The sequence below is a fragment of the Macrobrachium nipponense genome, chromosome 21, assembly GCF_015104395.2.
Source record: "Macrobrachium nipponense isolate FS-2020 chromosome 21, ASM1510439v2, whole genome shotgun sequence".
Taxonomy (NCBI): Eukaryota; Metazoa; Arthropoda; class Malacostraca; order Decapoda; family Palaemonidae; genus Macrobrachium; species Macrobrachium nipponense.
The window spans coordinates 32,088,117-32,110,385 of NC_087212.1; the positions used below are offsets into that span (position 1 = coordinate 32,088,117).

General features: G+C 36.8%; 1 protein-coding gene across 1 annotated transcript in view; it reads right to left on the minus strand.

The window, feature by feature from the left end:
• Positions 1 to 22,269, minus strand: part of LOC135197902 (uncharacterized) — a 98,270-nt gene that overhangs the window by 15,808 nt on the left and 60,193 nt on the right. The window contains exon 3 of the mRNA XM_064225126.1: positions 395 to 586. Coding sequence (XP_064081196.1) covers positions 395 to 586 — 192 coding nt within the window. The remainder of the gene's footprint in view (positions 1 to 394; positions 587 to 22,269) is intronic.

Consider the following 22,269-nt stretch of genomic DNA (forward strand, 5'->3'; position numbering starts at 1 on the left):
GCGCGCTTTGTTATTTAAGCTCCATAATGATATTATACAGATATGCAAGCGCAAGGACTCAACCGCATTGAATGTTATCATGACTACAAACATTGCACGGAGTGTGAAGTACAAGATTAACTCCAACCCCTTTCATTGTATTATTGTACCTCCTTTCATATTCTCACTTCCATCTTACCTTCCTCAACCCTCTCCTAAGAATTAATTCATAGCGCAAATGCGAGGTTCTCCTCCTGTTACACTTTCGAACCTTTTAACAGTCAATTTCAGTGTCAGTCCTGAATGACCTCTTAAGTCCCAGCGCTTGGATTTGACCTAAATTCTACATCCTACTACAAGAAGATTTACAATAGAATAAAGTTTTTCTATCTGAATAATAACAACAGCTACTCGCCTTCTTCTGGTAAATGGCCAAAAGCTGCGCCATCCTATTTGACCCGACTTGATCCTTGACTGCTGAAGGATGCAGCCGATCTTGGTCGTCCCCTCTGCCGACAGGACACGGCTGCACTTCCGGTTCTTCTTCTTCCGAGTGCGAAACGTCCATCTTGTGCTCCAGGTCGGTGTCTTCCCCTGCAGATGTCATCTGAAGCCAGAGAGGATGGTTATCAAAAACAAGAAATATAGGAATGTTTGCTGAATTGCTTCATAAGAGTTGCCGACATTCATGTTTTTATTTTTAAATGTAAAAACTTTGCTATGAACTTTTTCATGTTCCTTTTCATCTAAATAACATTGGTCACACCGTTGTCTGATAAATGTAAAAAAAATCCCATAAAAAAAGGATTTAAGAAAACGCTGGTCACGCCGTTGTCTGATAAATTTAAAAAATCCCATAAAAAAGGATTTAAGAAAACGCTGGTCACGTCGTTGTCAGCAGCACACAAAAATGATATTAGCAAAGGTGATATTACTCAGACGCGTGCAAGACTTTTCCCTCGCGCGTAAGTAAACATTGTATTCCCTAACGTGAAGTGGTCTTCGCAATGAATACACATATTAACAATCTTAGTTTCCATCCTCTCCTAACAATTAATGCATAGTGCAATTGCGAGGTTTTCTTCTTGTTACACCTTTCAAACTTGTTACTGTCCAATTCCGTTTCAGCGCTGAATGACCTTATAGGTCCCAGTGTTTGGCCTCTGACCTAAAATCTACAGTCAATTCAATTCACACTAACAACCAGGATCAAATACAAAAGATTCACATTAAACAGGTTCATATATTCTCAGGTATAAATGGAAACACAAAATAATTAAACAGAAACAGCCTCTAAATTCAATACACCAAATATATATTAAAACGAGCTAAAATCTACGTTCAAATACAGCATTGTTTCACCAAAGAAAATTAAAATGAATATGCTATATTTTATTAGCAAAATAATTTTCTGTGCTGTTTAACATGCTCATTATTTATTTTTTACATTTTCATTCTAATAAATATATCACAAATATCCTATCTTAAAATTCCTGTATCTTTAACTCAATGCAAAACACCTTTTTTCATACCTTTTTAGGCTCTTCCCTAGACCTTACCTACCCCAAACAAAAGCAAAAACAACAACAACAACAAAGTAGTTTGTAGGTTTACTCCATGAGAAAGTGAAACATTTTTTCGCCTTTAAAACATTACATACTCTTTATTCTGCCATGCTATTCGCGCAGCATGTTACATTTAATTGTAATTTACTATTCTCGGTCTGATAGTCGATTGTATAGTGCCTATAAGAACTACGTATCTATTTCCGTGTTTAAATTCTGCTTGAAACTATATACTTAATATACACCTGCTTATGTTGATTAAGACGTGAGGGACATAACACAAGTGTAAAGGAGCATAGTTTTCTGCCAAAGCAAAGAAAGAGGAGATATAACCACTATTAGGCCTAATAGCTACGCCAGTGGCAGAAATGTGATTACTCGGCTCCCACTGAGAGAGTTTCCATACAAGAGTTTCAGCTATTTTTAATAGGAAGCTCTGTACAAAATGCCGTTCATCTTCACATGCGATCGGTCTTCTGTTCAGGAGCGCGTGAAGCTATGCTTGCGACCTGTCTACGGCTGCCTGTGTTAAGTATGCACAAGTCCGTTATGGACTGGGGGGCTTGGTGTGCGTATGTGAACAACCTTTTTAGCACGTTCAACCTTACTGATGTTTGCTTGCACAATGTGTGGGTTCGCGTTCATCTGAAGAGAGTGGTACCAGTTGCTGCCTCGACTGTAGAACCCAAACAAATCTTTCCGCTGATCAAAAACTGTTATTATTGTGACGTCAGCTCTGGTGTCGGTTCATTTATATGGACAGCCGTTCACGAATCGAGAATAAAAAGAGACGTATTAGGGAGAGAGTGAGGCAGAGAAAGAGTGAGAGAGAAAGTAAGATGCATGAGCCCTCTTCTCATCGTTAATGACTGCTGCTGCTTAGGGTGCTGACATGCATACACACACACGTATGCTCTCTCTCTCTCTCTCTCTCTCTCTCTCAATAAAAGCTAGTTGCTCTATTGTCTTTCATTTCAGACCTCCAAGGCAAATTAGCTACATTGCAGATATTGCTAAAAAAATTAAGGCAAACAAAAGTTATAGTACCTTTAGTCAGAAATAAATAACAAGAACTCTAAGAAGCCTTACTTAAGTAAATCCGTAACTACAAATAAACTAAAATGAAAAATCCACAACTCTAGAAACTTCTCACAGGAACTGTCCTGCTATTAGCAATATAAACAGAAAATATAGTAACTGCAAATTAAAGATGCAACAGAACCTAACTAAATTACGATAGGTACCACCAAACGTGATGTATCGCTCGATAGCTTCCAGTTATGACAAATTTCTGAAGAACTGGCATCAAAACATTGCATCCCCTGGGAGGAAGGAGGTAAGAGTGGCGCGGCCGAGGAGGAAGACTGGAGGGGGAGGGGGAGAAGTGGAGGAGGGGAGGCGGATTTCATTTTCTATCTTCAGCCTCCTCAACACCATAACTCGTCCCCGCCCCTCCCCCCACCCTGTTCCTCCTACCCCATTATGCCACTGAAGGTGCCTGGAGAGGTATATGAATTCTGGGCGCCGCGATTTCCCTCTCGAGAGTTTAAACAAAGGAATTTCTCTCTCTCTCTCTCTCTCTCTCTCTCTCTCTCTCTCTCTCTCTCCTTGTCTATTGATTCAGTTCGGATAACATCTTTGGTACTCGCTTCCTCTTCCTACAATGCCCAAAATACTAAAAAATTTATTCATCATCTTACTTTTTTTCTATAACGAGTTGCCTTTCTTTCCTACTTTAATAAAAACTCTACCGTCTGTGGTGATTTCTCCTAGTACCATGGGTTTTTTCTATAAAATTAATTTTCTTTTATACAATAAAAGTTCTAAAAAGTGCTATAGCCCGAACTTAAGTTTCTCAGGCCAAACAAACCGGAAATATCTACCCTACACTTCAGTAACCCAACGTCTGTCAGGAACAGAACTTGGAAAATGAATAATCGACACAGCCGTCTGTAGCTGATGAGAATAGGGAGGAGAACACAAGGACCAGAAGACAGGTAGTTTGGCAGGATTACCACTAGGAAGGAGGAGGCAGTGGGGATGAGGGAAGGTGGATGAGGATGGTAGGAGAGGGCGGGGGAGGAGGAGGGTTAAGGTAGTGGAACGATGGCATAGAACATGGCAGAGCAGAGACAGCAGCAGGGCAGCAACGTGGGATGTTCCTACAGCCGCTGCTGCGGTTGGTGCCCTGCCCAGAGCACCACGACCCACTTTACACTGGTACACTGATTTCACTTTTTACGTCCAGACTCGCTGCAACGAACCACCACCAAGAGCAGTCCTGCAGCGAACCATCTATCTACATCGAGCCCAAAGGGAAACTATGATGGAGGAGTGGGGACCTGATGGAAAATCTCGAGCAATTTGTTCCCCGAGTTGCTGACTTAACTTATTCAACGTAGAAGAAAAAGCCTCTCGGGAAAATGCTTATCTATAGATCGCTGGAATGACTAAGACTACTGCAGAAACTGACTAAGTTTACAGCATAGACTTTTCTGTTTTAATAATGGTACGCGTATATCTATCCCTACAGTATCTAGAAGTGTGGAGAACGTGTTTCAATAAAGGCTAAGGTTGAATTTCACGACAAAAACTGAGCAGTGTTTACACTATATTACAGTTGAACAGAAACAAACGCTGCTATGGACGACCGAGATACGAAGATGCCCAAATACCAGAAAAACAAAAGAAGTGAAAGGCGGTGATTATAGCGACGATGACTGGAAGAATTTCTTGGCCAGAGATGAATCACAGACTAGAAACACCCACAATGGGGAGAGCCACAGCCCTTATCAAATTTTACGATCTCCGTCACTACGGCAAAGATTTTGAAGATAGCAACGCACTGGAAATAAGGCGAGAGCTAACGTGCGAAAGGTAATTCTTGGAAAAATATGAAAAGAGAAATCGAATCCTAAAATATTTCTTGCAGTACTCTCACGCCATTCATTAGTGTTGGTCTGAACATTTCTTCATGTCTGTGCACTACTTCGTGGCAAATTTCATTTGATGGCAGAATTAATTAAGAGAGCAAATACTTAAAAGAGCCTTGTGGGTATTTTACATCAGAATCTGTACACTGTAACACATTTATTACTTGCAACATTCAAGTGATAAGCTGATTAGTAATGTAAAGACGTTATCAATGGGCAAACGTTCGAGTTTCAATACACGAAAACCTGATTTCAAGCACGAATGCGCATAAATACAATATTATTTTATGCATACTGCCGTTCAAAGGCACTGAATACGAGTACTAGCAATGAAAAAAAAGTTGACTACATCTGTTATAAAATTCACGAAAACTTTTTACATGTAAACATGCGACGAACATCACGAATAAGCATCACTAAAACACACACATACGCAATAACGGATAAGATAGTCTTTGCTAACTCTCCTGTAGTTTTGACTTCAACTCTCACACGATACAAACACTGAAGATTGCTGTACCACAAGGCAACACAACTTAGTTATTTGTTTTAACCGACTGTCACAACAAGCGCAATACCATAAGGTCTTCTTTAATTTCATACCTAAATCATAACTGATCATAACTGGTTACTTGTATTATGAGAGGACAATGAATTAGTTACATATCATTTAACGAAATTATTTCACCGTCTGAACCTATCACGAAGATCAAATGTAATTGTTATATTAGGGAAATAAGGATATTTCCACTTCTGAGGACAACGAACATTTCAAAACTTGCCCTGCTAAGAACTATTAAAGGAATCTCTTAACGACAAAACTCATTCGTCGCAAACACCTCACATACATATAATATACTCCAGCTTTCATATTCTGAACATAACGGTAACTCTAAATATCTCGTAAAAGTAAAGACTTTGTGGCAAAGCTAAAACAACTGTCCTTCGAATATTAGGTACATATCTTGTAAAGAAATAATTAATCACTTAAACATGAGATTTTGAGGTACACATGGGAAGTCTTTGGCACATCGTCTATTGAATCAGTATGGAATATGAGGAAATGAAAAATGATAGTAGTTAAAATAAGCGGCTGATTGGCAAAACTTTTGCCAAAATATAAATAAGGAATTCTATATAATTATAGAGCCCAGAAAAAAAAAAAGTCTCCGTGAAGTAAATTATCATGATGTTACACCATACTCCTAGAGAATCACAAGGAGTTTTACAGCTCAATAAGTCTATGTTGCATCATTTCGGATAAAACGTCCATTTTCAGGTTCTGTAAAAGTAGACTCGACACCTTTAAGCTAAAAAATACATTAATGCATTCAACAAATTGAAACAGATGAAAACGAACTTAAATTAAAATACTATTAAAGACATTTCACTATACAAAAACCTAAAAACGAGCTTCAGTGTAGATACCCCTCTGCCTTTAGCAGGAAAGTATTTAAAGGTCACTTATATCATTTTCATTATGCTGTGTTCATTTTATTTCTTTAAGGTATAAATGCAATCGTTTTATAGTTAAAAAAAAAGCTTGTTACTTAAAGCGATTCTCCTGAAACTGGCGAAATAACTTATAAACTTTATGTTATTTGTGCATGCAGAAAGGTAAATCCTATTTCCCTTTCATTTCTAGGAAGAGAAAAGAAAGCGTGCCACGCATATTCCAGAAATCCTTTCCAAATAGGAGAAAGGTTCCCTCTTTCGACACGACGCATTTTGGGCAGAAACTCTTGTCATAAAATCATTCTGAAAACCTGTAAAAAAAACTGCCTCGCCTTCACGTCTTTTTATTACTTTTACAACTTGCGTTGATGACACCGAGGCTCTGAAAATATCTCCTAGACTCAAGAAAAATATGTTAGGCGTCGGTTTAAAAACAAACGAAAGGAGCAGCTAAAAAATTTACAATAATTATATATTAATATATATATATATATATATATATATATAGATATATATATATATATATATACACATTATATGTATGCATGTCTGCGCCACAAAGGTGCAGCTTAAAGCATTCCGTTTCTGTATTAACTGAGTACGGTCTATACGTAAGTACGTGTGAACAAGTCATTCAGAGCAATAATGTACACATGTGTACATCTAAAAGAATGTGAAAATAACGTGTATTGGCATCCCCTATGCGTAGATATGACTGACTACCACTACACAAAGATTCAGAACTCTAAATCTAGCTGACATAAAATATTTGAAATATGTGGAAAGCAGAAATGAATGACCACCGACAACTGGATGAGTCTTCCACACTGAATTTTCAGATTTACTTGATACACAAATACAGCAAGAAAAAGCAGTTGTCATCTTCTCTATACACAAACTGTAAATAAATTACAGGTGATCTCAATAAAACATTCTGCATGGTAATGACTAAATCTGTAGCCATCCCCAACTCACTCATCCGGGTTACGTATAAAACACCGATGAAAAATCGAATATGTACCTATTTTGATACTATCTTACATTCCATTTTCTACATTCGCTTTTCAGTCCGAACTCGTCACGAACTGATGTAGCAGCCATCATACGGATACCTCGTCTGTAAAACGAGAAATATACATTTGGGTCACAGGCTATGGAGCTTTTGTAACGTTAAATCTATGTTTAAAAGCTGAAGTTTCGTGTGCATGTGTTACGATAGCATAAATTAACAGCACAATTAGTTATCTATGTTACCGGGTTAATTTTAAAGTAAACAGTAACCACGTTTATATTCTAACAGCAAAACTCGACGACCTCGATGTATTTAGTATTTATTACTTATTTATTATTATTTATCATCTTTTGAGAAGAGACAGCCACGAATCTCCAACCTCAACCTGAAACGACACTTAAAATCTCAAAAAGACCTGAAATAATAGCGCAAGGGACGAGTCCACCATTTACTTCTCAGCGAATGCCCTACGACGACAAAATGACAAATATGAGGTCACACACGTTAGGTCACCGATGCCCCAGGCGAAACGAGTGTGGGGCAACGAACGAAAACAAGACGGCATTCACTTTCAGCATCGCAGTTTACATGCACGAGTTTTTTTTTTAAACATAATGTTTTATTTCCACAGTATAAAAAAAAAGAGAGAGAGAGAGAGAGAGAGAGAGAGAGAGAGAGAGAGAGAGAGAGAGAGAGAGAGAGAGAGAGAGAGAGAGATGCTTCTTTCGATAAATGTGATGTAAGAGCTACGATGAAGGGCAAAGCAACAAAATTCAAATAATATGAAACCCTCTGCTACAGCAAGTTGATGGAGTCCACTGCGCTCGTCTGAACCTCCATTGAAAATGAGGGATTTGATCTTATCGCGAAGGTTGTCACCTAACAGCGTAATTTTGACATTGTAAAATGCCGTGACCGTCATGTCACTTTTTCGTCATGGTAAGATTGAATAGGAAGAGACGGTGGACATAGAAATAAATGCAGGACCAACTGGAAACCAAGACAGGAATAGAATAAAACAAAAATATAGCTAAATCCAAGCTCTGAGACTTGTGAGGTCATTCAGCGGTGAAAGGAAAATTGAGAGAAATGTTTTAAAGGTGCAATAGGAGGAAAACATCGCAGCTGCATTACGAAACGATTGTTAGGAGAGGGTGGAACTTCAGATGGAAGAGAATGCGAACGGAGGTGCAGTAAAAGGAATGAAAGGGCTTGCAGCTAGGAGTTGAAGGGACGCTGCAAAGAACCTTAACAAGATACTTCTTTGCGTAACCTACAGTATTTGTCCCTTTTCGTTACTAGGCTAGAAGTACAATTGTTCTTTTATATATCACGGGTTCATGCATATTGTGAGCACAATTCCAAAGTGAAGCAATGCCTCTACAAACAAAACAGCTCCGCAAAAATAAACAAATGAACGGAAGACCTGCAACTAATAATAACAGCAACTGCGAACCGTAATTCTGAAACAATATGAAAATGACCTTAACTTCAACAATACAACACGCACGCTACGGGGGAAAACATTAGCAAAGGACAAAAGACTGGTGCACCGTTTTACAAAACGTCAAATTATCAAAAATGACACGAGAGAGAGAGAGAGAGAGAGAGCGAGAGCGATAGAAGAGAGATAGATAAGAGAGAGCGAGAATTTTTAAAATTTAGGACTATTAATTGGCATCAATTTTGGAATGGAGGGTAACTGACCCACGCAAGTTCTTTTCTTCAAACAACACACACCACACACACACACCACACAACACCCACCCACACCGACACCACCACACAGAAATAATGATTTACGAAGATAAATATAAATGAAAGTTGCTGTATAATGGTTCACTCAACCAGGAACGTTAAAAAAAAAAAAAAAAAAGAAACATTGATAATGCTAAGAATTGCAAAAGCATAATTCAAGTGCACCTAAATCACGAATATTTTTACAAGGTCGCAAACCCCCCCCCACAGCCACAGTTCAGTATACACAAAGAACTGTCATCACAAAAATTAAATCTACTTCAAAAATCTTACAGGCAAAAATAATGAAAGGGCCATTATATCACGTGTGAGTGAAGGGGTTTGTTTTGTTTGTGTGTATGGTGTTTTTAAAAACGTTGCATGGAACCAGTGGTTATTCAGCAACGGGACCAACGGCTTAACGTGACTTCCGAACCACGCCGGCGGTGAACTTCTATCACCGGAAATACACATCTCTAACCCCTCAGTGGAATGCCCGAGAATCGAACTCTCGCCCAACGAAGTGGCAGATCAAGACCATACCGATCACGCCACTGAGGCGCTGTGACTGGAGGGGACCCGACGCATTATATAACGTATCTATCTGGAATATAGGTAGCCACAAAGAGGGCATTGTTTCCGACAGTTTTCATGGCTGAGTAATCCTATTGTTCTCAAAACACACCAAGCCTCGTATTACCTTGGAATGCACAAATTTAATCAAGTCGGAAAGTCTCGGATAGAGGGATTTTCAGGAAGGTGCATTTTCTAAGATAACTATTCAAAGAGGGAGATACCATATCGTAATGTTTTATTTAAAGGATTTCTTTCAATTTGCATTCTCTTGTACAATTTAAAATAACATTCTCTCTCTCTCTCTCTCTCTCTCTCTCTCTCTCTCTCTCTCTCTCTCTCTCTCTCTCTCTCTCTCTTCTTATAAAGCTAGAGGAAAATCATATATTCTCTTGTAAAGTATAAACAAATTTTGAAACTTTCTTTTACCGTTAAAAGCGCCATTCATAACGCTTTTCAAAATTTTCTCCACAATATAGGAATTAATAGACAATAAATTTCACACTCATGGTTGTGGTAAGAAAACCAGTGCATCATATGAAACACGAAGTGTATGGCGAGTAGCCTGGAACTGGACAATTATTTGTGAAAAAAAAAAAAAAAACACAATGACCCAGAAATGAACGTGCTTAAATAACAATAAATCTTGATTACTAATTGCTGTGTATTTATGTATGTATGTTTGTATGTATTGAGAGCTCCAATTTTTAATCATTACAATGATTGTCTGATAAAAAAAAATGCGAATTCTTATAAGTTTCTAACCTTGAAAAATCTATTTGTTCGGTCCCTTAATTTGTGATCAAAATAGCTCTTTCAATTTCGCTAATCCAAACGGTTGAAGTGTGTGTGTGTGTGTGTGTGTGTGTGTGTGTGTGTGTGTGTGTGTGTGTGTGTGTGTGTAAAGTAAGCGCGATACATTACCTACATGTGTGTGTACAGTGAGCAGTATACTCATATTTAAAGTCACTTGCATTTTCCTTTTCACATTACTTCTGCCTATACTAATGTTACAAAAACAAATGTATTTTTTCTTTCGAAAATAGTAATTTAATATCCTTTGCTATCTCCAGAAGTTTTTGCCCAAAACTGAAAATATTACCCGACGGTCTACGAAATGACCATGTTAGCTGTCACGTTCATTTTATTTATCGCAAATCAAATCGGTCACCTGATGCATGATAATAATTTACCTATAAAAATATGACTAGTGACTACAGTAATAACAAACGTAGCATCATTGAATGCATACATGCCAAATCAGTCTCCTTTAACCTTCAACAATTTAAACATTACTCATTAATGCAGACCCCTAGTAGACTGACTATTCTGCCATCACTGCACAATTTTCGGAAGACAAAAGTCGAAACCAAAAATATATAAATTTTCATATTTTCCTCTGAATTCATCTTGAGAAGAAACGGCTGACACGAAGACATCGCAGGCCGCCATTCTTCGAACAACTGAAATGCAGGTCCCTCTGGTACTAACGGTCTGCGCAGGCGCGAACCTACAATTTCCAGCGTCCGAAGAATGACTCGATAGAAGACAAAGTAGGAGGTGCCGAGAGAAAATCCTTCGTTATCCCGACCACGCGTGCGTGTGACGTTGCGCTTGAACTTCTCTTGCTCAAGCACTGCATGAGTGGGAGGAATGTTGGAGGTTTTGAAAAGAAGAAAAAAAATGTAGTGTTTTATTTCGGATATGAACATCCCAAATACCTCGACAGAGAAAATGTACCTGGACCGTCTTTTTCGTTTTGTGACCTCTGTTTTTAAGACGCGAAAAAATATTAAATGGCCCGTCACAGGAATTTTCAGTAAATTCATCAAACTTCCCGAGGAACGCTGTTTGAAAGCGTTTATCCCTAAAGACAGCAAGGAATAGTTCACATAGTCTGCTCAACCGAGGAAAGTTGAGGTTATGAACTTGAAGCAAAATAAAACATAAACTAAACTATTATCCTATAACGCGACCGAGAGAGAGAGAGAGAGAGAGAGAGAGAGAGAGAGAGAGAGAGAGAGAGAGAGAGAGTTGTTACAGAAGGGAGATGGAACTGATAATGAATGTGAGAAACTAGTTCGTTCACTCAGGAATCAGCTATGGACAGGACCACCGAAATACCAAAAGCTTACAGCTATTTGCTTAGAAAGGGGAAATAAATGACAAAAATAAATAAATAATAAAATCAAGTAAAATCACGCTCCAGTACTTTTGAACTTCAAATGAGCCACAACCTAATATACGAAAGATGGTGAAGATTACATTTACCTCTCTCTCTCTCTCTCTCTCTCTCTCTCTCTCTCTCCTTCTTTTAGGTTTTTACATATTTTTGGATGCAGATCTCTGCAATCATCCCCATATCCATCTAAGTATGCACATTTACCATATATTTCATAGTTTTGACATATCTTAGGATGTTTGTAGTAACATCTTTCTCCAAATCTGCAATTCCCTCTTTTCAAAAGGTTGCAGATTTTGTCTTTCTTGTCTATTTTTTCCTCTTTCCCGTCATTGTATAGATCTGGGTAGAGCCTCTTCGGGATTTGCTTTTCTGTGATATGACAACAGAAAAGCAAATCCCGAAGAGGCTCTACCCAGATCTATACAATGACGGGAAAGAGGAAAAAATAGACAAGAAAGACAAAATCTGCAACCTTTTGAAAAGAGGGAATTGCAGATTTGGAGAAAGATGTTACTACAAACATCCTAAGATATGTCAAAACTATGAAATATATGGTAAATGTGCATACTTAGATGGATATGGGGATGATTGCAGAGATCTGCATCCAAAAATATGTAAAAACCTAAAAGAAGGAAAAGGATGTAAGTTCGACAAAAAATGCAAATATATGCACCCTGTAGCCATGAATCATAATCAAATAAATAACCAACCAAGTAATAAAATCCAAAATAAGAAAGAAACAAATAAAGAGAGAAATCAAGAATATCAGGTAAAAGAGAAAAGCAAACCACCAATGAGATATGCAGAGGTGTCAGCAAAAAATTTCAAAGCATCAGCTCCGAAATTCTACTCAAGAGATAATAACTGTATTTATTATGCAAGAGGATATTGCAGAAACGGAGAAAATTGCAGATTCAGACACAAAATGAATAATTATGATGAAGGAAGATCAAATATTATGGAAAAGTTGGATTTTTTAATGTCAGAATTTCTGGAAATGAAAAAAAGAACAACATACCAGAACAGGAAAGAGACATGGGAAAATCCTTATTACTATCAGTATTAAATGAAGGAGAAAACACGCAAACCATCATAGTGATGAATGCGCAGGGTTTAGTTACGAGTAACTCAAAAAGAAAAATAGAGTACTTAGAAGAACTAACCCAAAATGAAAAGAAAATAGATATAATGAATATAAGTGAAACCTGGTATTCCAAGAGACTGGGAATGATGATCAAATAAAAGGGTTCCAAACTTATAGATCAGATAGAAAAAATAGGAATCAAGGGGGAACCGCAATATATGGGAAAGACAAAAAACAAGGAAAAATATATGAGAAATATAGTAACTCAGAATGTGAACTAATAGCGGTAGAATTTGAATCTGAAAAATTGATGAACATAGTAATATATAGACCTCCTAATACTAAAGAGTTTGACTTAATAATTGAAAAATTGGATGATATATGTAGAAATCACAAGGACTGGACTATTCTCCTATCTGGTGACTTCAACTTTCCTTTCGTAGAATGGAAAAGAACGAATAGGAGATTGTGGTTGTACTTATACATATAAAAAAGAGAGTAATAGTAGTGCAGAAGATAAGAGGCAATTTGAAAAGCTATTAGATATGCTACTAGAATACAACATTCAACAAATAAATCACCTGCCAACAAGAAAGGAAAATACTTTAGACCTAGTATTTGTGAACGAGATGAATTATGTTAAAGAAATAATAGTTTATAATGCGAGTATTTCAGACCATAATGTCATAGAATTAACAGTTCATTCCAAAGCAAGTGAAAATAGAGATAAGCAAGAAATGAAAAAGTGGGAAGGATATGGAAAATACAACTTCTACAGTAAAAATATAAAATGGTCAGAAATTAATGAAGAATTAAACAAAGATTGGGATAACATTTTCGTAAGTGATGACATAAGGGTAAATACGGAGATATTATATAAAATATTGGAGATAATAGTGGAAAAAATATATACCGAAGAAGAAAAGTAAACATCATTCATGCATACCAAGAGACAGAAGAATCTTGTTCCAGAAAATCAGAAAGTGGAAAAAAGGTCTTGCAAAAGAAAAAAATGCATGGAAAGTTATAGAACTAAAAAGTAAGATAGAAAATGCAGAACAAAAGATTATACAATCAAAAGAAAATGAAAAACGGGACTTGGAAGAAAAAAACCCTATTAAATATCAAGCAAAACCCCAAACTATTATACTCATATGCGAAGAAGATGAATAAAAGAAGAATAGAAATAGGCCCTCTGAGAATTGAAGGGAGATTAACGAATGAAAAAAAGGAAATTTGCAACATACTGGCAGAACGATATAAGAGAGAATTCACCCCTAGAATAGATAATGAAGATAATGATATAGAAGTAAGGGATGAAAATAGTGAATATTTAGCTGACATAGATATTAATGAAGCTGATATTGTGCAGGCTATTAATGAAATTAAAAATGGAGCTGCTGCAGGGCCTGATGGAATTCCTGCTATTTTGTTAAAGAAAGTAGTTCATTCTATCGCAAAGCCACTTGCAATATTATTAAGACAAAGTGTAGATACAGGCAAGATATATGATGAGCACAAATTAGCGTATATTACCCCTACTTTCAAAAGTGGATCAAGACTAGAGGCAAGTAATTATAGGCCTGTGAGTCTAACATCACATATAATGAAAGTGTATGAAAGGGTAATGAAGAAAAATATTATGAAACATTTAATAAAAAATAATTTGTTTAATAAAGGACAACATGGTTTCATACCCGGAAAAAGTACACAAACCCAACTGTTAGTCCACCGTGAAAACATATTCAAAAATATGAAAAGCGGAAATGAAACAGATGTGGTTTATTTAGACTTTGCAAAAGCTTTTGATAAAGTAGACCATAATATATTAGCGAAGAAAATTAGAAAACACAATATCGTGGATAAAGTAGGAAGATGGTTAAAAGAATTTTTACACAACAGAAAACAGATAGTTATTGCAAACGACGAGAAATCGGATGAAGCCAAGGTAATATCCGGTGTGCCGCAAGGTACGGTGTTAGCTGCAATACTGTTTGTTATTATGATTGAAGACATAGACAATAATGTTAAGGATTCGGTAGTGAGTAGTTTTGCAGATGACACAAGAATAAGTAGAGAAATTACTTGTGATGAAGATAGGAACGCTCTACAAAGAGACCTTAACAAAGTATATGATTGGGCAGAGGTAAATAGGATGGTATTTAACTCTGATAAATTTGAATCAATAAATTATGGAGACAGAGAAAGAAAGCTATATGCATATAAGGGACCTAATAATGAGACCATCACAAATAAGGAAGCAGTTAAAGACCTTGGTGTGATGATGAATAGGAACATGTTATGCAATGATCAAATAGCAACTCTGTTGGCAAAATGTAAAGCAAAAAGCAAAAAATGGGAATGTTGTTACGGCACTTCAAAACAAGAAAAGCTGAACACATGATTATGCTTTATAAAACATATGTTCGTAGTACACTTGAATATTGCAATATGATATGGTACCCACACTATCAAAAGGATATTGCACAAATAGAGAGTGTACAAAGGTCCTTTACAGCTAGAATAGAAGAAGTTAAGGACCTAGACTACTGGGAAAGACTACAATTCTTAAAATTATATAGTCTGGAAAGGAGAAGAGAACGCTACATGATAATTCAGGCATGGAAACAGATAGAAGGAATAGCAGAAAATATCATGGAACTAAAAATATCAGAAAGAGCAAGCAGAGGTAGATTAATAGTGCCCAAAAATATACCAGGAAAAATAAGGAAAGCACACAGGACATTAATCCACTACGCACCAGCATCGATAATGCAGCGTCTATTCAATGCGTTGCCAGCTCATCTGAGGAATATATCAGGAGTGAGCGTAGATGTGTTTAAGAATAAGCTCGACAAATATCTAAACTGCATCCCAGACCATCCAAGATTGGAAGATGCAAAATATACCGGAAGATGTACTAGCAACTCTCTGGTAGACATTAGAGGTGCCTCACACTGAGGGACCTGGGGCAACCCGAACAAGATGTAAGGTCTGTAAGGTCTCTCCTCTCTCTCTCTCTCTCTCTCATATATATATATATATATATATATATATATATATATATATATATATATATAATATATATATATATATATATATATATATATATATATATATATATATATGTAGTATATGTACATATGTATGTAATATATATATATATATATATATATATATATATATATATATATATATATATATTTATATATATATGTAATATACACATATATATTCTATATATATATATATATAGATATATATTTTATATATATATGATAATCTACACATATAGTATATTATATATATATATATTCTATATATATATATTATATATATATCTATATATATATGGGTCACTTTATAATGACTTCATTTTTATGGCGCTAACTTTGATTGCAGACATGTAAAGGGGTTTTCGAAAGAAAACAAGTAGTCTAAACGAGAAGTGGCATAAACAAGGTTAACAGACATAAAAGCAAAATGGAGAGTTGAAATTATTCATAAAGCTCATTTATCTTTCTGGAATTTTCATTTGGAAGGTGAATTTTGCGGTAAAATACCAAAACAACGCAATGTACCATACATTTATATATATTTTTAGCAGAAATTACGACAAAAGGGGCACTAGCTTGTAAAACTGACACCTAAGCTTGCTGAAATTAGTACATTGGTCACGATGTCACTATAAATCATGTATTTTCATTCAAATCTCGTGAGCACTGAATGGAAAGGGTGAGTTGCATTAGGTATACGAGGGAGGGGGTCAAGCGAGTTTTCTACCGTCGTCGTAGCTTGCGATACTTCAGCGTAGAGTTCTTACAACCATACAAGTACACGAAAATGCTTGCTCGCTGTTCACAGAAACGTCGAGGAATCAAAAATGACTTCTAGCCGTGTCTGGGTATTCGTCGTCACATGCAACGGAACATCACAGTCGGCACACTTGAAAAATGCAGACGAAGGCCAACTTTTGAAACAAAAGTATTTCTGGAAGTTGTTCTTAGATCGGATTTGTCTTGGACGCAACTTCTCCAAATGGTATTACCAATTAACTGCAAACAAAACGTGGGGGATTTGCTTATACTACTATTGCACAACATATTTATTTACTTATTTAGTGTGATGAATCCCCTACTATTACACTACTTTCTGTTCCTATTAATGTTCTACTTAATGTTGGTTCTGTTGTTGATACGTATAATAATATACACAACAACAACTGAACCAGCATTAACAGTAACAACATGAGGAACATAAAATGATACAACAGTAGGGGATTCATCACACTACATGAGTAAATAAATAAAAATTTTAAGACCAAAGTCTCGTCCCCAATCCGTAAAATCATCTCTCGTAACGCTGACTAACACAATGAGGTATACTTTATTGTACAGTCTTTCCACGCTGTACGCTGCAGTATCGACTTGCCTACTGAAAAGGTACTAAACTTTCGCTGCTTTTGTGCACAAAATTCTGCTCACCACTGGACCCGAGATCGGTAGATGGCTAAAAGAGCTGAAATGAGAGTTAGCAACTCACTTTCCTCCTCGGGAAAAGTTTCCCCAAATAACTTGATACATTTCGTCGATGGAGTATAAACCAGTTTAACGTGTCAGTAGAGCTGCTTCGCGGACTCATCTCTGCACAAAAACCACCGGAGCTGGGGAGGGAGGAGGGAGAGGAGAGGCCTGGTAACAACATATCATTCACAACAAGTGATTCGCAACACAGCACCCTACGAACACAAATGACGCTCGTGAGACGCTACCGGGCTTAATCTCAAGCAGATACGTGTCCGTAGGTGAGGGAAATTCCCACAAAATACGTTTCTCTAGCCCGGGTCGGTGGCGCCACATCGTACTAAGTACCCACCGGGTTTCCACGAATGGTATAGCAACTTTGAGTCATTGGTAATGCCGTATAAAAAACAATGAAACGTATCAATGTGAAAAAACTCTGCTACTCTCTTCTATCAAGGTTAGACCAACTGCCTTTAATTCAAAACGTAACTGAATCTAAATAACACAACAAATATTAAAATTACTATAAATCAATAATGCATACACGCAAGCGAGGTAAAACACAATACTCAACTGAAACTTTCAGTGCGGAATTTTCAATAGGCACATCTCCATCCAACTTTCACTCATAACACTGAGAAACAGCTGGAAGACGTCTTGGAGAAAACCTGGTCAGACCCATTAAATCACAATAGCCTACCTACTGCAGGCTACCCCCACCACGTCCTCAACACTATTACATATTTCTAGTGGTATGCAAGTAGTATGTATGTATTAATGGATATATATATATATATATATATATATATATATATATAGATATATATATATATATATATATATATATATATATATACGTTTATGTATGTATGTGAGTAGTGTACGTTACGCGGGTATACAATAAACAAAGTCAGGTTAAAATAATAACGGCATAGCCCTCTCTGCATATATGGTACGAAATTTAAATTGGCAAAAATCGATGTCCAGTGATTACTAATCACGATCCCCACTAAACCCTTTATTCTCTACTGACACATGACAAACTATATTGCTATATCGCCTTATTCTGTCATCATGAAAATGGGTACGAAAGAGGATATCTACTTAAGTTACTGGGAAGTATTTCTATATCTTTTTAACGTCCATATCTAAAGAATTCTCTCTCCGATTGAACATAAAAAGAGGAAGGCAGGATAATCAGTTGATAATTCAGATATGGCACACCCCTGCAACATAATTTTTCATACATTACATAATAGTAAAATTACAATTTTATAATATATATATATATATATATATATATACTATATCAAACGGAAGCATATGGAAAATGATTCAGTACAGAATTTTCCTTGTCTCACATTTTCTCTCAATCCTGCCAAGACTCGTTATATCGACTTCCAGATACCTGCAAGAATGAACTGATTCGAGTCTTCAACCATCAATCTTAACATTCATTGCTTTACCTTCCAGTTAACATTTACTCTAATGATGTAACTCTTACACCCCCACCCCCCTTCATATCGACTTTCTCTTCCTCCTGCAAACGCTTTCACTAATGTCTGTAGTTTCTTTTTACTATCGCCAGTAAGTACTGCACCATCTACAACCACTGATCTTTCTGCAGGCGATTCACTATTTCTTTTCTTTTCCCATAATTTTGCACCTATATATCCAATGCCCTATTCTCTGACTTCTTACAGCACTCCAGCCATTAAGATATCAGTCATAATCTAGGACTTCTCGTATAAATATTTAGCGACCAAGTATTTATAGCCATCAACACTTTCGGAAGAAAGTCTTCATTCTAGCCTACTGTAAATGAACACAAAATGCTTAAACTTCTAGTTGCGTTTTGACGAAGCTCGGACACTGAATATTTACGACAACCAAGCCCTTCAGAAGACAATATTCATTCTCGTTTACTATAAATGACAGAAAACAAATACAAAATGCGCCGTAGTTTCTTAGGCGCAATCGAGTTTTCTGTACAGCTTGTAATGCTGTATGAAACTCAGCTGGCCGTGGTGGTCTGTGTTGTTGTGGTGCCAGACACACGATCAAAGCTAACGTTAACCTACAATTTGGTATTTTAGATGATTGGAGGGTAGATGATCAACATACCAATTAGCAGCCCTCTAGCCTCAGTCATTTTTACGATCTGAGGATGGACAGAAAAAGTGCAGACGGACAGACAAAGCACCTCGATAGTCTTCTTTTACAGAAAATGTGTTGTAACGTCTAGTTGTGCTTTGACAGAGCTCAAGAGGCTAAATATTTACGACAACGAAGTTCTCCAGAATACATTCTACATTCTCGTACATTACAAATGAATCAAAATACACAAACGTCAAGTCGTACGTTGACAAAGCTCTCACAAGAATGCCCGAGCATTACCCTACTCTCCTGAGCCGGCTGGGCAGCCTAAGTGACATTTCCCGACAAGCTCAAGAAATGCCCAGAGATCAATAACCGGACATTCCGAGCCAATCCCCCACATTTTGCACGTACACTCAAGGTCTCCTTCAATTATTACATTTTTTCTTTATCTTTTTTATTTTTTAATTCCTAGCAATTTAATTATTTTTATATATGGGTCTACATGTTCGTCCTTTCAAAATATATTTTACTTGCACTCACTGACATTAATTCTTAAAGTTGTAGCTCCAACTAAATTACAAGCAAAATAATGCTAATATACAACTGTTTGTAAAAATGTAACTAAGAAGAGTAAAGCGATCTGAACCACTGTAACTTTAAATCTACAGACACTGTAACTTATAGAGAGTAAAATAATACAAATATATACATACACTGTAACCTTAAAAAGAGTATAACTATTTGAAAATCTGTATACAAACATGCTGTGGGTCTGAATTATATATTGGAAAGATTGATTGAAACAGGAAATTTCCTTGGTAATATCGCAATACACTTCAAGACAAACCCATCCCATATGAAGAGAGAGAGAGAGAGAGAGAGAGAGAGAGAGAGAGAGAGAGAGAGAGAGTGAGGAGAGAGAGAGAGAGAGAGAGAGAGAGAGAGAGACTTGTAACCTACAAGGAGAGCCTTATATATAAACAATAAAATTACCAGCAGACAAAAACTACACCACTAAACACGAGCTGTCTAAATTCAATTCCACATGAAAGTCATGACATGCGCATTAAACATAGCTAATTTCCAAAGCTATGATTTCTGGTCTCGGTTACTATTCCGCGCTGCGCAAGTGGCAGTTTTCTACGGTGCGTCTTTCTTTCCCTGGTAACAGGTAAAACAGGACTGAGAGAAAAGTTTCTTGTCGACGCCATCTATTTAATCAAGTTAGAAATTTCTCAAGTGGATAATCACCGCCTCCTATCTTCCGATTGATGTCATATAATCCAGCAAATACAAGTTCAGCACATCTCAGTTTTTCCTGATACCTGAAGAGAGGAATTTCCTGCTTCTTCCTGACTTTCTGCATTTCGAGATTTTTTTTTTTTCTTTTTACAAGAGGCAAGGAAGGCCATCCTTCACTTGGGGTTATACTTTGGAGACACGACTCTCTTCTCTCTCTCTCTCTCTCTCTCTCTCTCTCTCTCTCAAATTAGACACTTAGGTGAATGTACATTTAAAAGAAGAAAAAAGACTGGGGACGTCTGAAATGACATTGGAATGTGAGCTCTGAGTCTTGGGGTAAAGAGAATAAAAGTGAGGGGGTTCGAGATGAGCTTTTCTGGAGAGAGAGAGAGAGAGAGAGAGAGAGAGAGAGAGAGAGAGAGAGAGAGAGAAGGTTGTTAAGAACTGCGTTTCTTGGCGATGAGTTGAGGATGTGCCGTTAGTGATGGGAAGATAACAGTGATTCCTATTCCTGTCCATGAGGCACTGAAACGTGAAAGCAAGCGACACAGTGCGTGAAGATGCTCGGTTAGGAGAAGCTGTGGAATACACTAAAGCATAAAACGTATCGGTGAAATTCTTTGCACCAACTTTGATCAGTAATGTAAAAAAGCTTGGGAAATAACCTTCGTCCTCTTTATCATCTCAAACTTTCCCTTTTATAATTAAATAACTTTTTATAAGGGCGTTGCCACATGTAGGAGCTACGGAGTAGTACAGGCTTGACTACATAGGTAGCTTTAATCATTATAGCTAACAAATGACACCAGGTAAGATTCCACAGCGCAAAAATCTTCTAAGTGACAAAAAAGTGTTTACAATAATGACAAAAATAACGACTCTACATCACAGATCAAAAAAGATATCTTTTCTTACATGTATAAGCTTTAATCTCCGTGGCGCACGGGCGTCAAGACCCTGGTAGTTATGACGCCAGATGACATACAATGAATCTTTCAATCATCCATAACACTGCAAGGATGTCCTACAACATCTTACAATCAAGGGAATGAAAGAGACTCTAGTACGGCATAGTGAGACATCGCTGAACTCTTGACAAAAGTTAGATTGATAACTTTTTTACAAGTTTAGCAGCGAGCGCTAGTTCTACGGGAACTAGTGTTCAATTCCCATATCGAATTGCACCTAATGAAAGCTGGACTGTCAAGTATCTTCAGACGGTTATCTACATCACCACTTTCAACTTATGGAAAAGATTTATCGCTACTTGAGAGTCATGTTGCCTCCTACAACATAAGCCCTTGCAATGCTGACGCCATTCAGGACACGCGCCGCCAGACCCCGACTCCCACCACAACCACAAACAAAAATAATAACAACAACTAAAATAAAATAAAATAAAATAACACACACAAGAACTACAGAACGTGAATTCATTACTATTATCTGTTCTGTGAATTCATTACTGTTATCTATCTCTCTCTTCAGTAACTGATTTCGAGCTATTATCAGGTATTAAAATACGTTAAGTACATTGTTACTCATGTAAAGAGAATCAAGAACTGTATAAATATAGTACAATGTTTTACATTGCATAGCAATTAACTGCAACAGACTCCATCTGCAAACTATCTTATTCTATAAAGGTAACACCAGAACAAAACACAAAAGAGGTTCCAGTTAGCAAACTATCTAATTTTGTAAAGATAACAATAGTCAGATGTAATTTTTTAAAGATAACAATAGTCAGATGTAATTGTGTAAAGATAACAATAGTCAGATGTAAACTTAGACAAAACACAACAGAGGTTCCAGCATGCCAAATCTGAACACCTACCAAGACAAGTCTAGGTTCAAGAAGAATTAATGCTGATAGTTGTC